This window comes from Mercenaria mercenaria, chromosome 6, assembly GCF_021730395.1.
Source record: "Mercenaria mercenaria strain notata chromosome 6, MADL_Memer_1, whole genome shotgun sequence".
Classification (NCBI taxonomy): domain Eukaryota; kingdom Metazoa; phylum Mollusca; class Bivalvia; order Venerida; family Veneridae; genus Mercenaria; species Mercenaria mercenaria.
The window spans coordinates 44,258,987-44,277,282 of NC_069366.1; the positions used below are offsets into that span (position 1 = coordinate 44,258,987).

The window sequence follows — 18,296 nt, forward strand, 5'->3', positions numbered from 1 at the left end:
GAAATTCTACGAAAACCAGGTTTTATACTTTACATCACGCCAACAGTCCTAAAAATGGGATATGTTCTGATTTATACATTATTATCTGACTGTACCCAACCATGCCATTCCGAAGTAAAGATATAAGAAAAGTAAATGTGTCATTGCCCTATGTAAATAAACAAACTGAGTTTCTAAAACACAATTCTTTCACCTGACCTTGATTGATCTTGAAAATACATGTATGTATAACACACTGAATCATGAATATCAACAACTGTGTTTCGTATGAACTGAAATGGCCAAGTGCCACCATTTGGACAAATCTTGGTGAAATTTTTTAAAATAATGCTACAGACCAACTGCTAGCACTTCGTGTACTGTGATTTATCCTCCATTTAAAGTTTTGACGTTTAGATTGCCCCGTCACAAATATAAAAAAATCTGAACGTTGAATTATTTTGACTAGTAATTGCACCCAAAGCTTTAACAGTCTATTAACGACGCCATTTTTGAAGTGTTAATGAATTCGGATACGATCACCCGCCTTTCCCAGCATCAGGAGTTGGGTAGAATTCAGGTGACACAACTACTATCGCCTGGGTTAAACGAGTTATACTCGAGTAATACCCAGGGTGACTAGGGTTAGCCCGAGTATGTATGCCGAACGCGCCCAATCTTGTTTCTGTGTTGAGGTCGCCATTCTTCTTCTTATTATTCTCTTGACCGCCAACAATGGCAAACCCTGGTGACTCTAGGTAAGGTAATCCACCACCAGATTGAACACAATTATACAATGTCTTAAAACGTCCTTCACCGCAAAAGATTTACATACACCTGACCACTATTCACAGTTTATAAAATTAAAACCTGTCTACTGAGCATATAGACCGCATGCACCTGGCGGTTGGTTAATCCGGAAGAGAACTTCTGTAGATGGTCTCCCTTGTTTTATGTTCTTTGTAGATAAGCCGCCGAGCGTCGAATTCCATTTTTTTTTTACAAAGATCTGTTCCTTGCATGTAAGAGGGGAGTACACTCGAATAGTCAATAATCAACTTCAAAAAGTCACTTGGTGATATAGAACTGTGTTTGCAATCAAAGCTCTTGATCGACAAACTAGGTTTGACGCGGCCGGGGATCGAACCCCAGACCTCCAGCACTCAAAGCTGACACTCTACCACTAGGCTATTGAGGCGATTAAACTGCAGCAATTGATAACACTTAGTGTAATCAAATGTTATAGCTGCTAATATCACATGTTTGTTTGTCTACGTCATCACCATCATCATCATCTATAATGATGGCAAACGTTCAATATTGATACATTATAGCCATGCGTGGAGGTTAGAGAAAGTAGGACTGTCAGGTTTTCTAGGCTACTCAGTCCATCCAGTTGTGATAAAAAGTTCCTAACAGTTGTGATAAAACAGTTGTGATAAAAAGGTGCTTAAACCTTAAATCCCTTAACTACACAATTATATACACATAAACTGTTGGACAGAAGGAAGACGTTATGTCAGAATAATTTGTATGTTTGATATATTGATAACGTAACACATTAAGCACAGATAGTGCTTGAGTCCCTTTTCATGCTATTATTGCTATAATTATTGTTGACTTGCTGTAAATAATAGAATTTGGGTCATTTGTGGCTGATTTGGGTTCATTATGTGGATAGCTGGATTCCAGCATCACACATTATGTCATATACAAAAGTTAAAGGGAACCAGATATTTAATAGAGCAAGTACTCGTTGTAAAACGCTATGTTTAAATTTGGACCAATCAGAAACAAGTTCTAAAAATAGCACGTCTACTGGGGTATAAATAGGTAGATGGATGACTGAAAAGGCATTCGGTATCCAGCGGTAGAAGAAGACACACCGAGGATTCAACTAATAATTTATCCCAGTACCTTGATAAGGAGATTATTGCAGTTACCCTGTCATGGCGGATAAATTATTAAAAAGAAGACGTTTTGGAGTTCAAAGACTAAAGAAGAGTTGCAGAATTTCAACAAGGTTTTGAGCTATAGGGGCAGCGCATAGGAGTTTTACCTTAAGGGTAGTTGAATGCTATAGATGATAGCAAATATAGGCTGAGCATCGGAAAGCTGAGACAGAGACCCAGAGTTTGGTAATCTACTGAGATAGTAAGAGAGTTCCAGCTTATAGGCGGTTCAGCATTACCGGCGAAGTACAGCCAAGGCATCGGGGATATACCTATATGGTAGTTGAATGCTATATATGATAGCATATAGGCGCTGAGCATCCAAGAGTCAGGGCAATCATATAGAGTTTGAGAGGACAGAGGCCGAGCATCTATGCGATAGGACTCGTATGTTGTTGATTCAAAGACATTGTCTGACGGGAACTTCAACAAAAAGACCAGTCAAGTATAGAGTCTCCAGCCTATAGGAGTTTGAACTAATTGAAAATTGTTAGTTTGAAACATTTAGTGATTTGCCTGATCCCTGAAATTGTCTAGCTCATAATTAAAATCATTTACGAATCATTGGTACACGAATCATTTAGGCAAAGTAGCCAGAGGAAAATTCTATATATGTGACGCACCATGACATTTTGGGTCCAAATTCGGCGTTACGTCATTTGAGAAAACATCGATTAAAGTTACGTCACAAAAAAATGGTGGACGTTACCACGTGTTCGCGGCAATTAATGCATTTCTTGTTTTCAATAATACTCTACCTTGTCACAAGAAAAAAATGAAGTGACATTTATAAACATTTCCGTGTTTTGCAATTCCGTTTCTTTAAAAAATTTAAATGATTGATAATTTATCGCCCTTTGAATCGACACGCCATTTGTAAACATCGAAAGTCGTGGAGAAAATGAAACTATGATACCAAAAACAATTATTTGATGATTTATTTCGATTGTATAAAGAATGACAGTTAGCGAATCTCAAGGTAAGTAAGTATTTAAGCGATATGTAGTGTTAAAAATATTATTTGAGTTCATATCGACAGTTTTGTCCGATATCTTTTCCAAAAATAGCCCGGATTTGACACTAAAGACAGATTCGAGGTAGATTTAGCGCAGTTCACATTTTATTTACAAGTGTCAATATATTGTAGACTATATTTTATTTACTAAATCTGCCATGAATTCAACTTTTTTAAAATCGGTTTTGACTCTTATTCAGTAGAATCTGTATCCAAGACAATTACAAGAAGTATTCAGTAGAATCAGTATGCAAGACAATTACATGAAGACCTTGTGACTCTGGTGCCAGACAAAATTACAACAGTCAGTCATAATGTTTAGTTACATATTAAAGTTAAAGCCCTGATCATTTTATAAATATAGTCATGCCATGAAAGTGACTGATTAGGAATAGTTGAAACACATCTATTGTCAGCTTCAACCACTAATTTCTTACATGTAATGTCAAATCAGTCCATACATAAAACTTCTACAAGGCATAAATATTGTTTTTACTTGGAAAGAGACAGTGTTTTCCAAAGCTTTTCATGTTAAATTTGCATACTGTTCACTTGGCCATTATTTCTGGATTCCTCACCATTTTGTACTGTTCTTGGCAAGTGACTAAAAACCACTTAGTAAAATAAATAAACTTTAGATACATTTTGTTTTGAAAGCCTTGCCAGGAATTCAAACCTAATACTCTTTTTTATAGAAGTCTTTGTGCTAAATATGTACTGAGCTAATTGCCCAGGGCATCTTTATCTCACATTACAGCCTTTTTCAGTATTTTTTTCATTTTACAGATCAACCACTGAGGATTGTTTGGCTTGATGCAATGATGTTAAACAGTGAAATGATTTTCCAGGAAGGTCTATACACAACAACCTGGATTTTATGGGGGTTTGTAAATTTCTTCATACATTTTTAGTATTTTTTTTACAGTTACTATACTGCTATTCTAAGAAAGATAAAGACATTAAAGTAGTATAAACATAAATGATCTATTTCATTCATAACATTTTAAGAGAAATGATTTTGATTATAGACCCATTCAACAAAAATGTGTAATATATTAAGAAGTGAATAAGTAATGACATACAATAATTGAATATATCATGTATGTATTTTTTCATATTTTCAAAATTATTTTTACAGTATTTGTGTTTACATTAAGTTTGATTGCATGAATTGTATGCCTAGTCTGTAGGAATCTTAGCTAGTTTATGTATTCTTGAAAAGCTACCTTTTCTGCATGAATACTGTAAGATTCTTGGATGAGTTTATACTTATCAAATCTGCTTTCATTCAGCTTTTAACAAAAAGACTCTCTTAAGCTTAAAAAGATGCTTTATAGTCTTATATTCTGTAACCTTATACTAATCTTATTAAAATGAAGTTCTAATGTTGATGAATTTTTGTTTTGCAGTGATGAAAGAACTATGAATATGTAAATGGGAATGAAACAGAAGGAATTAATATGTTCTACTGATCATCCAGCTGAAATCATGCCTGTGGAATAGAGTGCATGTCACAAATACTGATATGAGCAATAACTCCATATTGCACAAATAAGGTCATGTTTCCTGCCCTCATGACCTGAAAAAGTGAAAATTTCTAGTTCAAATTACAAATGTGTTTCAAGAAAAAGTAAAACTTAGTCAATTGTGAGAAATATTGGGTAAAAGTAGTGTTTTGATGTCATGACAGCTGTGAAGTTGTTTGAGAAGCACTATCCTAATTGTTCTAACAATACAGCATTTAACTTATAAATTTTCCAAAACTGCATGCATGAAATACTAAGACATGTCTGTTGAATGAATCCTAGTTGTTTCAAAACTACAACATGTGTGACATTAAAGCACACCCTTTGGAGGAAACATTTTTACAATAAAAACTGCCTTGCCAGTGTGATTGTAAGAAGGATTTTTCCAGAAATGGCAGAAAACTACCAGTATAGCAGAAAATATTTGTTACTGGCTGAATGTAATATATCTTATTTCAAGAATTAATCATGTTAAACCATGGTTATAATTGTGTTAAAAGATATTTTTACATGACATGACCTTTGCAGAAATAGCTAATTGTTTTTGCAAAACATTGTGAGTTGCCACGGTAGCACAAATTTGACTTAAATTTGGATTTGTTTGATTATGTAAACATCATGTGTCTTGTTTATATTCTGCTAATCAGACTATGTTCTGCAAGAAAAGATCTTTTATGTGTAACCATCAACAAAACATGTTATAACACAAATCTGTCATAAAATGACAGAGCTGTAATGCAGGTAGGCATATCAGGAAGATATGTAGTTCTCAAAGACAAGTTATATTACATAAAATGATGTTTGTTTTTTATAAATGATCATAATTGACTATTTGTGGTGTAAAACAAATGTATACTGAACAGATGCTAAATGAATGTTCTGATTCTTTCTGGAAAATTTACAAAAAACTACTATTTTAAGAAAATAATGCATTGTTGCCATGGTAACATTAATTTAACTTTTAAATTATTTTGGATATCATCATATGTAAACAACATCTTTCTTGTTTATATGTTATATATGTTAAGCTGTGTTATGTTAGTTAATATATATTCATATGTAATAATTGCATCAACAAAGCACTATGTTATTACACAAGCCTGCCTTAAAATGGCAATAGTTGTAACTGAGAGAGGTGTATCTGAAAATTATGTAATTCTCAAACCATATTACATTACTTTTCATGGAATGATGTCTACTCTCTTACTTTTAAATAAGAAAACAGACAGCTTTTGATGTAAATATATGGAAAAGCACTTCCAATATTCAATTTATTACAAAGAAATTGCCAAAAATGTTAGTATTTTTGTAAGAAAATACCACATTGTTGCCATGGTAATATTAGTATTTTTGTAAGAAAATACCACATCGTTGCCATGGTAATGATTCACTGATCAGTATATCTAAGTCTTTTGAAATTTTAGCAAACTCACAGTTGATAATAACAGTCTAATAATTATATCTTCTTGCCTGATTTTCTTTCTTACTGTTTAATAGATAAGGTGTCTATAACAATAAGATTAATGTCCTAGTTTTTGGGATGTTGTCTAATTTGATATCAAATAAATTCTGTATCTTGTTCAAAAGAATGTCATAAAACAGTTGTCTGTAAACTGTTTGCACACTAGAAAAAGTTAATTGTGTATTTATTTCACATTCTATGTAATTTATTGCTAGATTCATCAAGAGACTGTTAAAAAAGAGGTTAAACAACAGTGTTCCTATAGAAACGAATTTTAGAACATAAATATTTTTATACTACATGAAAGAAAGAGACAAAAAGAAATACATTCCATAAATTGCATGTTGCTTTTGTTATTTTATCATGTATTTTATCTTGATATTATTTAAATATGGTGTCATTGTTAAGATATACTGCCTCAATTTGATACAGTTAGACAAAAACATGGTGTCCGAAAAGTGGTAATATCTCCATGACAACGACTGATTTTTGTTGTCAAATTGAAGATTTTTACTCAGAACGGGTCAGTCTGTCAGATTAGCCCAAAACCCCATTTTTGACCAAAATTGCATTTGGACCCAAAATCTCATGCTCTGTCACATATTATGAGATATTTGGTCTCACCAGCTTTACGTTTTAACAAAGGACATTCTATTTCGTTTGTCAGCTAGTCTAAGACATAGTCACCTTAGGGATAGGACCCATTTCATTGTTCAAGATACTAAAGGCGTAGGCACTTCCCTGGGTCATATAACCAGTATCCTGACAATTTGGGGGCTCGTCCGGGATCTATATCCAAGGAGGTACAGAGACTAGTGGTTTTAACGTTCTGTTGGTGTACCAAGAAGGCGTTGTGACTAAAGGTAGCCTGGGCTTATAGCTGAGTTTTATAGATAGTTCCAGCTTAAAGCTTCAAGATGAACTACGATAAATGGGTTGAGATGGGCGAACGTATGGGTCTCTCAGGGTCAGAGCGCATAGAGTTTGTGGATAGGAAAAAGAAGAAGTATACTGAACGTGAGGAACGTATGCTGAGACGAGATGAGGAAAGACGGCGTTATGATGATGAACAGCGTAGGTTTGAGGCTCAAGAAGCAGAGAAGAAACGGCTGTTTGAGCTTGAACAGGCTGAGAAGAAAAGGTTATTTGAGATTGAACGCTTGAAAGAAGAACGTGCTTTGAAACAGGAAGAACGTGTGATGAAAGAACAGGAGTTAGAAATCTTAAAAATAAAAGCTGAGGCCAAAGCTTTAGGAGCTGATAAAGGTGCTGAGCACTTGAGCAGTAAAACATTACGGCCAAGGCTACCGAAGTTCGAAGAAAGTAAAGATGATATGGATGCATATCTCGAACGATTTGAACGGTTTGCGAAAAGCCAGGGATGGAAAGAAGAGACATGGGCTGTGAGCCTCAGCTCATTACTTACAGGAAAAAGCCTGGACGTATATACGAGCATGCCTCCAGACCAAGCCAATGACTACCCTGCATTGAAGAAAGCAGTGCTGAAACGTTATCAGTTGACAGAGGAAGGTTTTAGATTGAAGTTCAGGGAATGTAAGCCAGAGAGTGGTGAAACTGTTTTTCAGTTCATGGCAAGGCTGGACAGGTATTTCAGTCGATGGACAGAGCTGACAGAAGTTGACAATACGTTTGAAATGCTGAAAGACCTACCAAAGTAGCCAGAGGAAAATTCTATATATATGAGATATTTGGTCTCACCAGCTATACGTTTTAACAAAGGTAGTTCTATTTCGTTTGTCAGCTAGTCTAAGACATAGTCATCTTAGGGATAGGACCCATTTCATTGTTCAAGATACTAAAGGCGTAGGCACTTCCCTGGGTCATATAACCAGTATCCTGGCACGTTATTAGGGTTAAAACAGGATAAAAGCAAAAAGATTTATAATGGAGTTATGGTGTAAACATCAATGTAGCCAGTGCTGATATGAATCCGGAGACCGTTCCAGCACTGACCACATGAGATGGTAATGTGTTCCACTGAACAACTTTAAAGGGAAAAATGATTTTTTTTGTAATAATCAGCTTTAGGAGATTGTTTCTGAAATGCCAAATGGTTGTAGTGTTTGGGATGTCTTGTGTAAGATGTAATGTTTTGCTTAAGATCATTATTTACATGATATTAAACCATTGTGTGAAATAAGATTAGTCTACTATATTATAGGAACAATAGTACTAAATAGGTTATCAAGCAGCACTTCCGGGCTAGTCGGATAATGGCGGAAAGAAAAAATTCTCATTTTTCCCAGATAAAGTGGCATTTTCATGTTTTATGTAATTTTATGTAAGCCAGTTCCTGTTTTTATTTCATTGTGGACCTATACTTGATACGTATTTTGGTAGCATTTTCAAGGAGATTTTTCGCATTTAATGAAACGTAAACAAACCTTATTTCTCAGGTGTTCATACCCACATTTTAGCTGTCAGTTTGGAAGATATTCCATAGTTTTGACCTGTCAGACAAGAAATGTCTTTTAGAAGATATATGACCCCTACCTTTCTTGTTTTTTCTGTGGTTAATAGGTCATTTAAGAACATAAGGCTAGTAGTTCTTTTTCTAAATGTGTCTGGCTATGTGTTACAGCTCTCAGAAGATTGTTAATTTTATATACATGTAGAACATATAGTTAAAATTCATTTACTACTCTACAGCCTATTATCTTCTAAAATTACGATGTGTTCCAATTCAAGTCTTTTATTATATTTGATCTCTACCCGGGGTCTTGCTATAATTGTTGTTTCAAATTTTGCAATTGTCTTGAAATGTTTTCTAGTTTGTCTATATCCGCCTGGTGTTAAGTATCACATACACTAAACAGTATTTTAAAGCTGGTCTTACAATGGTTTTATAAGCAGCTGCCATGGTGGAACTTTTAGAAGAATGCATGTTACGTTTTAAGAAACCTAAGCACTGACTAGCTTTATTAGAAATTGTATTTACATGTGGACCCCAAGATAGATTTGAGGTAAATAGGTGGTTTGACTGATGTCAACGATAGACAGAGACTGATTGTGCAAGGTGCACATGTAGACTGTATTAATAGGATTTCTCTAGACCTAGAGACATGCAATATGTGTCATTTGTTTTCATTGAAAAACATCTTTCATTTATGCTCCCATAATGATAAACTGTCAAGGTCCTTTTGCAGCTGAGCTTTCTGCTTTATGTAAAGCAGAAATAAGAGAGGATCTAACATAGGATATAACAGGATTCGAGCTGGATGTTGCCCCATCGACCACAACTATTTTTGAAACTATTTACGTTAAGTAAAAATGTATAGGTTTGATGTAGGTCATGTCCCTCTGAAGGTACTTCATATTGAAAAAAGAAGGAAATATTGCTGATTATCTTATTAGTGTATGCATTTGGCTTTCTAAATGTAACAGACAAAAAACAGAATGCAAACTATTCACAGTTCTACAATAAAACTCGAAATGATGAATGAAATTCATCTTGGATATAATTTTGAATTTGAAGTCATGCATTGGTATACATCTGTTCTGTTTATTTAATTCATTTTGCACATTTATGCTGTATATACACATTTTAGTGTACACGTGTAGTTAAACGACGACCTAGATACATTTTCACATCAGCCTATCAGAATGGTTTTGTAATCTAGACCGGAACTTCACCAGGGAGGGAAGTTCAACCAAGTTTTTTTGTGTAACGTTGAAAAAACTATAAACTACGCGTTGTTTCTCTAAGATAAGAAATATTGAAGAAATGTGACCGGTACACAATGGAAGATAAATTGCCACTTGTTCAATATCCATAGTACACATTTACCGAACATCGTGTTTTAGGTATGAAATGCGCGATTGAAATGGGTTAGTATATTTTCCCGTTCATGACCATGGCTCTTATAGAATACCTAGGGGTAGGGTCTAACATGTACAGAGGCATTTTCTTTCTGGTCTGGTGCAAGTGAGAAAAACATTATAATTTCAAAACGTGTATCTGTACGCTTGAGTGTAGTAAGACTACATACAAAATACTGAGTGTCATATAACTTAATTAGTGAGTCCACATTTTCAAAACTGAAAATTCTTAAACGTCAGAGGTTTACTAGAATTTGTGTTCGAACCCGCGACTTTATTCTGGATCGGAATGCCTACACACACTACTTATACACCACTTTTTCTCCGATACATTTAATCTGCCTGCACGCGATCTCTTTTTGTTTTGATTAGCGTGCCCAATATGCGTACTGAATTAACTTATGATTCTAACAATTTAATACGCACATGGATTATACTTTACACGGATAATTGCACGGTCTATCTTAGATCCTTCAAAATCATCTAGGGGACCATAGTAGACCTCTGGAATGCGAGAATTATCTTAGATGAAATACAAACGTATTAATTTTTAGTTTACATATCATTTTGTTATTATTATTATTATTATTATTATTATTGATAATGATGATGGTGATGATGATGTTGTTGTTGTTGCTGCTGTTTTATATAATCTTCACAATCATTGCTGGTTTTTTGTTCTTTTTCATTTATGAATATAACTGAAGATTAATGCAAAATGCATCAAGAGAAAATAAAATTATGTAGCTTAAAAACGTGACTTTTCTGTAAGGGATAGTAGAAATTGCTCGAACAGTATTGCAAGATATAATGCTCTATTTGATATACAATATTAAAATCATTAAAAATGTCTGTCGAAACGCAACGGCTTTTTTTGCGCCAGAGACTTGCACGCTTCTACAATACCTGTACGAAAATAGGACTTGTTTTACAACTGTAGAACGTCTGTGAAAGGCCTGTATTTTGAAATTACAGCTGTAAAAATCATGTAAGTGGAAATTATGACCAGAAATACAGTTGAAATTTACAGGTGTAAAACATGCAGGTCTCAAAAATACAGCTGTAAAAATAGCTGAAAGTTACAGCTGTAAAATGGTCATGTCTCAAAATTACAGCTTAAACTTTATGGAGGGAAACACGAGTATTGTCAGCCATCTTTAATGCATTCTGGCGGGATATAACTGAAATTTAGAGAGACACCACATAATGTAAAATATTAGAATTTTAACTGTTGTGAAGTAAGTGAAAATGTTTAATTATCTAATGTAGTTGTAAAAGTACATGTTTGAGTACATATATTAACTATTTACACTATATTTGAAGCTGATAAGTTTATAAGTCGTAATGACAAGACTGTCACATGTTTCCAGGACAAAGTTTTATAAACAAGATCTGATGCATAGGTCCTACCTTGTATCATACTCTTGAATTTTGCTATTCCTATACTGTAATAATTCATTTTGTTCTTTACTTACTAGATAATTTATTTTGCCATTTTTGTAGTAATTGCTACCCTTTCTAGAGAACTTAAACTTTTTGTAACTCATGATGGCCCAGTATTGTGTATCTTTTAAGATATTTATTCGTGACTACATCATGTTTTCGTCCCTTAAAATAATGCCCTCTTTTTCAACACCTGTAATATTTCTACAAGCGTAACATTTAGGCATATTAACAGCTGTAGCCTTTTTCATTTTTGCAGCTGAAAGTTTTTTTTACAGCTGTGTCTCATTTGCATTATTCGACCTGTTTTACAGCTGTAAATTGAAATCTACAGCTCTAAAATCAATGTTTTGTTTGTAGAGGTCAGCCACCACTTAACCCTTACCCTGATAAATTTCTATAATGGACTGGTCTATCATTCTATTTGGGCAATACCATTTATTATTCGAAGGGGTGTTTAATGAAAATTTACTAACTGAATAGCGAACAGTGCATACCATAATCAGACTGCACCGATGTGCAGGCTGATCTTTGTCTGCACTGGTTGCAAAGGTAGAGTCACTCTCCAGCAGGCTAAAGGTTAAACAATAACCTATTATTATAAACATATATTTCTGGTATTTGTATGCAACATGTTTGTGTATCCCAGCAAGGGAAAGGAAAGACAATTGTAAACTCTTTTGATAACAACTTCCAACAAGTTCAAGTTAGTGTCGAAAAGACAGATGCTTCAAGTGTCGTGTCTAAGCACTTTTTTCAAGACGTCATATCGATGGCTCAGAACAAAAAAAAGGCTAAGACCATTTTTTTAAGTTTTATTACAAATTCTGAAAAAGGCATCAGACTATCATTAATCCCTCAAAATATTCTGAATATATTCCAAGTATAATCAAAGTAATTCAGGTTTTATGTTTTTGCAACTTTTGCTGTACAGTGTAAGTACGTATTTACAACTTACGACTTTTCCAACCATGTAACACGTACTACATTGAGGAAAATACATTCAGCTTAGGTATTTCCAATAATCAAATTCAGAATTTATATTTTCGATTAAGGCATATTTTGACTGAAAATATTTGCCTGTACACTTTTAAGAACATCAAACTAATTATACAGCATACAGTCCTTTACTGAAATTTAATCAGTCGTCTTGAAATGCAATTTGTAGAGTCTATTATCTTGAATGTATGTTTTTGTTTGAACATAGTTTTTCCTCAATCTGAAACATAAAAATAAATATTTGTTCAAAGCGGGTTTATACAGAAGGAGAACACAGTTTTGAAAAAAATAATGTTTCAATATCATGATCTTTTTTGTGTATAACCCACTTTGACTGTACATTTAAGAGAGTAAGATATAGTTAAAAAATTGCAATACAGTTCTCTCCAGCAGGGGAAATTGTATAAAATGTGCATTAAAACTTTAAGCGTTTGCCAAAATTTGTTGACTGGTTAAACATTTTATTCGATTTTGTAGCTTACGGACTGCAATTAGTTTGTTTCTATCTGTTTAGACCTTCCGTAAAACGTACATTGAACTTGTGATGTTGCAGCAAAGGCTGTGATCAAGCTTTGTGCTGATATCTGAAATACTACAAGTACACTACAAAACACTCGTACGAGGGAAAAATCATTAATTAACCCTTTCAGTTAATTATTGTAGACACTGGTTCAAGCCTAGAGTATTTACCTCAACATAATTTATTTATACTCTTATCTATTTAAATATCATTTTAATGTACAAACACGTTTATTATCAAGGTTTACGAAGCAAAACTTGTTTGAACTTAATACGTTACATGAGATTATACCTTGACAGTGTCCCTTGCTGATTTTTACATCATCTATAGCCATGGTTCCATGGAATGAGCGTCGAATATCAGCTTTAAGGGCTATGTTGTAGTCATTTGGAACGAAATTTTGTAACACAGTGACAGTCGCCTTGTTCCACTTTTGACACTCGTCCCCAGTGATTTGTAACAATTCTGTTTCCTTACTCAAGCAAGTGTCCTACAAGAACAGTCATTAAAGATCAAATTGCATGGTTATGCTTACTACCAATGTTTTATAAGGCTGAAGTGACATAAATATAAGAAAACTGCAAGAATTTTTCTTCATACAAATACGAGTTACAGTATATCTTAATATGAGTCCTTGGCATGAAACCCGCAAGATTCAGTTTGTAAAACAATTGTCATTTCATTAGTATTTTCAAATCAATTTTGTTTCATTAAATTAATTTAATGATATATACAAATTCGAGTATATCAAAACAAATTTATAAATACCTTCAAGATCATAGATAATATTGCACGTCCCTCTCCAGATATCCGATACCAAAATTCAAAGCAAACCGTTAGACCAGCTGGAAAATCATGTGACCTGAGACGAGCAGTCGTATCAGTATCTCTTTGCGAAATCGCATCTACCTGCATATACCCGCCTTTTGCTGTAAAAGTTTAAAGAACGTATTTGGTAAAGCAATATGTGTCACTAACGAAAAAAACCCCAACTCATTTTAATAAATTAAAGAAATGCATTCGAAACCAATAATGCGAGTTACATGTGACAAACCTACGAAGATGATGTGCAAGTAGTATTTAAACGCGACTTAAATATTTTTTTTTAATTTGTGAGATGAATTAAAGAAAATGTTAAAACGATATTTTATCTGTAAATATTTACATGTTCCACCAAGTGTATGACTGTTCCAATCTTCACTATCGCTGGATTGTGTTCTGCCGTACTGCTGGCTCCAAGAAATACTAGACCCGTGATTTTTCCATCCGCAAAGTGATTTATCGTCGAAATTGCATGTCTCCGATTGCCCTTTAATGTTACATGAATATTTTAAGACTATGTGAGTAAGGAATAAATAAATCATATATACTAATTTTTGCACATAATCTTTAAAACGCATTTACACACATTTTTTTTTATCCAAGCCACACTGTCAAGCTTGTCCACAGCACAACATGTATCGCTACCCAGGGCAGGTCGTAAGTAAGTCATTAATTGTTTAACGTATATTTTAGTATGTCCAAATATGACATGCTTTGTCTGAGTGTTAGTTTTTTTCTCTAAATATTCAACTATAGCACACATTTTCTGCATAAGTGACACTAGAAATATGTTTGAATACTCAATAACATAATATTACTAGTTAGTCTAATCTACCAGAATTGAGGTTTAACGTTTCACATCCAAAATAAGTCAATCAGCTGCATTTATCTTAATATTCTTTATAAAACATACTAATATCATAAGGCACAATGATGTCGATAATGTTTAAAAGTTGTTAATGCGCACACAATACAATAAGTACTTATTGATTTTTATAATAACACAAGTAAATAGTACGCACATGGTATATCTACATGGTAGACTTTCAACACATGTTCATAGTTACAGGAAGCTCTGCAAACGTATATTCCTGCATCCCCAATAGTTGTATGTGATTTCTCATATCCTAAAAGAACATTCAGTGATCTAATTGTATAAAATGAACATATTTTTCTCTAGTATTTATGTTAATTAAAGTTAAACACAATCAAAATTATAATATGATGAAAAGAGATATATTATTCCGATTCATTTTCTTTAAACATTTTGATAACATTTGAAATAGAACATATGAAAAAAAATACTACAGAGTATCTATGTAAATATAGAACAGTCATGTTTTGTGTGTAAAGAGAACTATAATTATGTTGAAACGACAAAAAATGTTTTTTTAATGTTTTTACAACATGATGTTTAATTTTGATTACACCTTCTGATATATAGTTAGTTTAAAATTATATCATTACTCTTTATACAAAACTTAGTATTCTTTTCTAGACTTATATATAGTGCATTGCAGAAGTTAAAACAAGTAGAAACCCTATAACACATATTGGCCAGTGGAAACATGGATAAATATACATGTTATTTGGATTATAAAGTAGTTTCATCTTAAACATGGGTACGTAGGATTTACAAAAAGAAACAATTTTAGGAAATTTTAAAAGTTATTGATACATTCTAAATATCTGACTTTTGTTTATTGTCTAATCTTTTCTCATCAAGCATGGAAATGCTAATTACAGTTATCTTATTACAGTTATAAATAACGTTTTCGAATGACCACCGACACAGAAACACCTAAAATTGGTCTTTAATCTTCAAATTGAATGTGAGAGAGCCATCCATCAAAAATTATGAAACCGTCACTAAACTAGCAAATGAGTTTTGCGAAAATTACATAAAAGTGTCAGTTTCTAAAATGTTTAACAAAACATATAGATAACATCTGGTAAAAAGAAACTAACTTTAATCATAAACATGATCTTTAAAAAATCTAACATGCCCTGCAGCCCTAGGCATGGTGAGTATCTGTTCCCCTTTCCCTTGCGGCGATGGTACCATTTGTACGAGGGGTATTCAAAAAATACCCGGAAAAATTCTCTTATATCTTTATTTCTGGTCCCATTTTGCTAAATTTTGAAAATATGACGTCAGATATATGAACATATCAAATGCGAATTTTCAATTTCAGATCTCGGAACATGCACACTATATATTTATCGTCTCCTAGGCAACGTCAATACCTCCAAAGCGCTCAGACATCATTACGACGCTATCATATCACACATAATTGATCAATACAACTCGTAATTACCATTAGTTCAAGGTTTACCACTATCATATGGGAAAATTAGACCCATCGTGAAAATCACCACAAAAACCGATAATACGTTTGGCCAGGTAAATCGGCTGTCGAGACTGTTCGCTAGTTTTCGGCCTACTCCGTATTTCAGGCCGATGTCTAACCCTTCTTCGCCAATGTACCGTTACATTAATACTTTTGATCATATGGATTTAGGGATATTGTTAAGTCTAATTTACAGTGATTGCAAAGATAGATTAGAAAATAGAAACCTAAATGGCTGTTGGTGGTTTAATCAGAATACCATTTATAACGGTATTCTCAACAAACACATTATTATAAAACCAAACAATGACTTTCCAAAAGTAATTTCTAGTTTCTTACAATCAGATTGAAACTCGCTTTTATAATACCGTTTCTTTGATGTTCATGATTATGAAATAAAGATTTTAAGTAGTTTTTATGTATACTCTATTATGTCGTGAGCGGTCTCCAACTAGCTTAGAATTTTATGCCAGCTCGAAGATCGAAATTCAACTTCATAACTTATCGAATTTTGATCCTAAGTACACCTGAAGATTGAAAAACGTCAAATTGCAAAATAGCTTTTAATTTCGGGCCAGCTCAATGATCGAAATTTATAATATTCCAAAAGCCAAATTTCGATCTCGTATTAAATGAACAGCCTATTCCAAGATTGATATTGAAATGAAAAAGTCAAATATCGAGCAAGCAATTAGTGTTGAGCCGTCTCAAAAATCGTACTTCAAATTTTGAAAAGCTGAATTTCAGTATAATACTGAAACTGCGACCTGCTCAAGATTCAAAGATTAAAAATCGTGCAAGATCGGATATATCGAAATTCAAGTTTTTATGCCCCCGGCATCTACTGATGCGGGAGGCATATAGTGATTGTCCTGTCCGTCCGTTCGTTCGTCCGTCCGTCCGTTCATCCGTACGAGGTTAACCAAATGGGACCGTTTCGTCTAGCATCAATACCCCTTACTAGAATGACTTGATACAAATGCAGATGTAACCTGTGACCATCCTCATCTTCAGACATCACCTGACCTCAGTTTGACCTTGACATTGAACTTGACCTCGTTTTGGACTTAGGCTGCTTTGTATCGACAAGGATGCCACCGGGGGCATCAAGCGTTTATTGAACACAGCTCTTTGTTAAAGATCTAAATAGATTATTCTCGGTATTATATTTCAAGCATGCTCGAATTTTCAAAGCAATCGAATTTAAAACTGGTATTGAATGTGAAACTATCTTTTAAACAGCCAGCTTCCGGGAAAACCCAGTACTGGTGTCATATGAGAAGTCATAGTCGTGACCCCTTTAACGGATGCTCGAACCCACGACCCCTGGGCTGAGCGGCCGACACATTATTCACTGGACGACCGCTCCCCTCAAAATATTTAAATTTCTGTCATCCTGCTGGATCTAATTTCAATTCTGCCTCGAAATTCGACGAATTCTTTTTATTTTAATTTCGATTTCCTAGTCTGAGCGAAATTCAATGTAAGCGAAATTCAACATCATCCTTTCAAAATTTGAATTTTGATTTTCTACTTCTAACTTGCCCAAAATATGCCGCCTCAAATTTCAACGTTTCTTTTTAAAATTTTGAACTTCGATCCTCAAGCTGTTTAAAACTGACTATTGGCTGTAAACAAATCATATTATGGAGCGTCCACTAATTTATAAATCCGTACATGTGTGCTGTTTAGCGGGTGAAAAGATATCAGGTATTACCGTTAAGGAGCTTAAATTCCGTAAGAATTGACGGAAACATACGAGAATGTTCGAGTCTTTCCGATAAGGAAAAAAACCCCTAAACTCATCTGCAAAATGCTTAAAAAAGACCATTTTCTTCTTCACCTAGAAAACTGAAATTAGTATGAAACAATAGCTAAATGAATATAGATTACTAAGTCGTTTGCAAAGGTCTTTAAGCACACATAAGAATCTATTTATTCTTTGTTAAACAGAAGAAATTTCAGCAAATTATCCATATTTTACCATATTTCTAATTGTAGATAGACAGACATAAAGTATACGCAAAAAAGACCATTTTCTTTTAAATTCATTTTTAAAATAAAATGTTGATGAGAAAGACAATGCATTGAATATTATCACATCGTTTGCAAAGCTAAAATACCTATAATACTTTTTCCATGAATTTAAATAAAGTAAAGGGCTCCTTCTTTGCGCTTTATAAAATATTTTCACTCGTGTGAAAAAATCGATGGGTCTAATTTTCCCATATGTAAATGCATTTTCTACACCTTCCTGCGAATAAATAAATACTGTTATTATTTTATTTCTGTCGTTTTGGTGAAATGGGACACTGAACAGTGATGCCGTAACAAGGAGCTTTTTACTTTATGAAACGTGACTGAACGTTCTTTTTCATGTCTGTACA

At 33.7% G+C, this 18,296-nt stretch overlaps 2 protein-coding genes and 1 long non-coding RNA gene across 3 annotated transcripts; 2 read left to right on the forward strand and 1 right to left on the reverse strand.

Moving 5' to 3' along the window:
- Window positions 1-1,871: 1,871 nt before the first annotated feature.
- LOC128557703 (uncharacterized) lies at window positions 1,872-6,332 on the forward strand. The gene is made up of 3 exons (XR_008371338.1): window positions 1,872-2,910; window positions 3,733-3,829; window positions 4,356-6,332. It is a non-coding gene; the product is annotated as an uncharacterized LOC128557703 (long non-coding RNA).
- Window positions 6,333-6,851: 519 nt separating this feature from the next.
- On the forward strand, window positions 6,852-11,159 carry LOC128558025 (capping protein inhibiting regulator of actin dynamics-like). Its single transcript, XM_053546778.1, has 2 exons — window positions 6,852-7,257; window positions 11,098-11,159. The coding sequence occupies exons 1-2, from the start codon at window positions 6,852-6,854 to the stop codon at window positions 11,157-11,159; spliced, it is 468 nt and encodes a 155-aa protein (XP_053402753.1).
- An 859-nt stretch (window positions 11,160-12,018) lies between these two features.
- On the reverse strand, window positions 12,019-15,824 carry LOC123549068 (MAM and LDL-receptor class A domain-containing protein 2-like). The gene is made up of 6 exons (XM_053546779.1): window positions 15,806-15,824; window positions 14,581-14,685; window positions 13,902-14,045; window positions 13,505-13,665; window positions 13,028-13,226; window positions 12,019-12,436 (listed from the first exon to the last, which is right to left on the reverse strand). Exons 1-6 carry the CDS (start codon window positions 15,822-15,824, stop codon window positions 12,432-12,434), a joined length of 633 nt encoding a protein of 210 aa, XP_053402754.1. The 3' UTR covers window positions 12,019-12,431.
- Between the last annotated feature and the right edge of the window lie 2,472 nt (window positions 15,825-18,296).

Coding starts and splice junctions, on each gene's coding strand:
- LOC128558025 (XM_053546778.1), top strand. CDS start 6,852: ATGAACTACGATAAATGGGTTGAGATGGGCGAACGTATGGGTCTCTCA. Junction 7,258..11,097: donor GCTACCGAAGTTCGAAGAAA/GTAAAGATGATA, acceptor CTATATTTGAAG/CTGATAAGTTTATAAGTCGT.
- LOC123549068 (XM_053546779.1), bottom strand. Junction 14,046..14,580: donor CTACCATGTAGATATACCAT/GTGCGTACTATT, acceptor GTAACATTAAAG/GGCAATCGGAGACATGCAAT. Junction 13,227..13,504: donor TATTATCTATGATCTTGAAG/GTATTTATAAAT, acceptor CTGTTCTTGTAG/GACACTTGCTTGAGTAAGGA.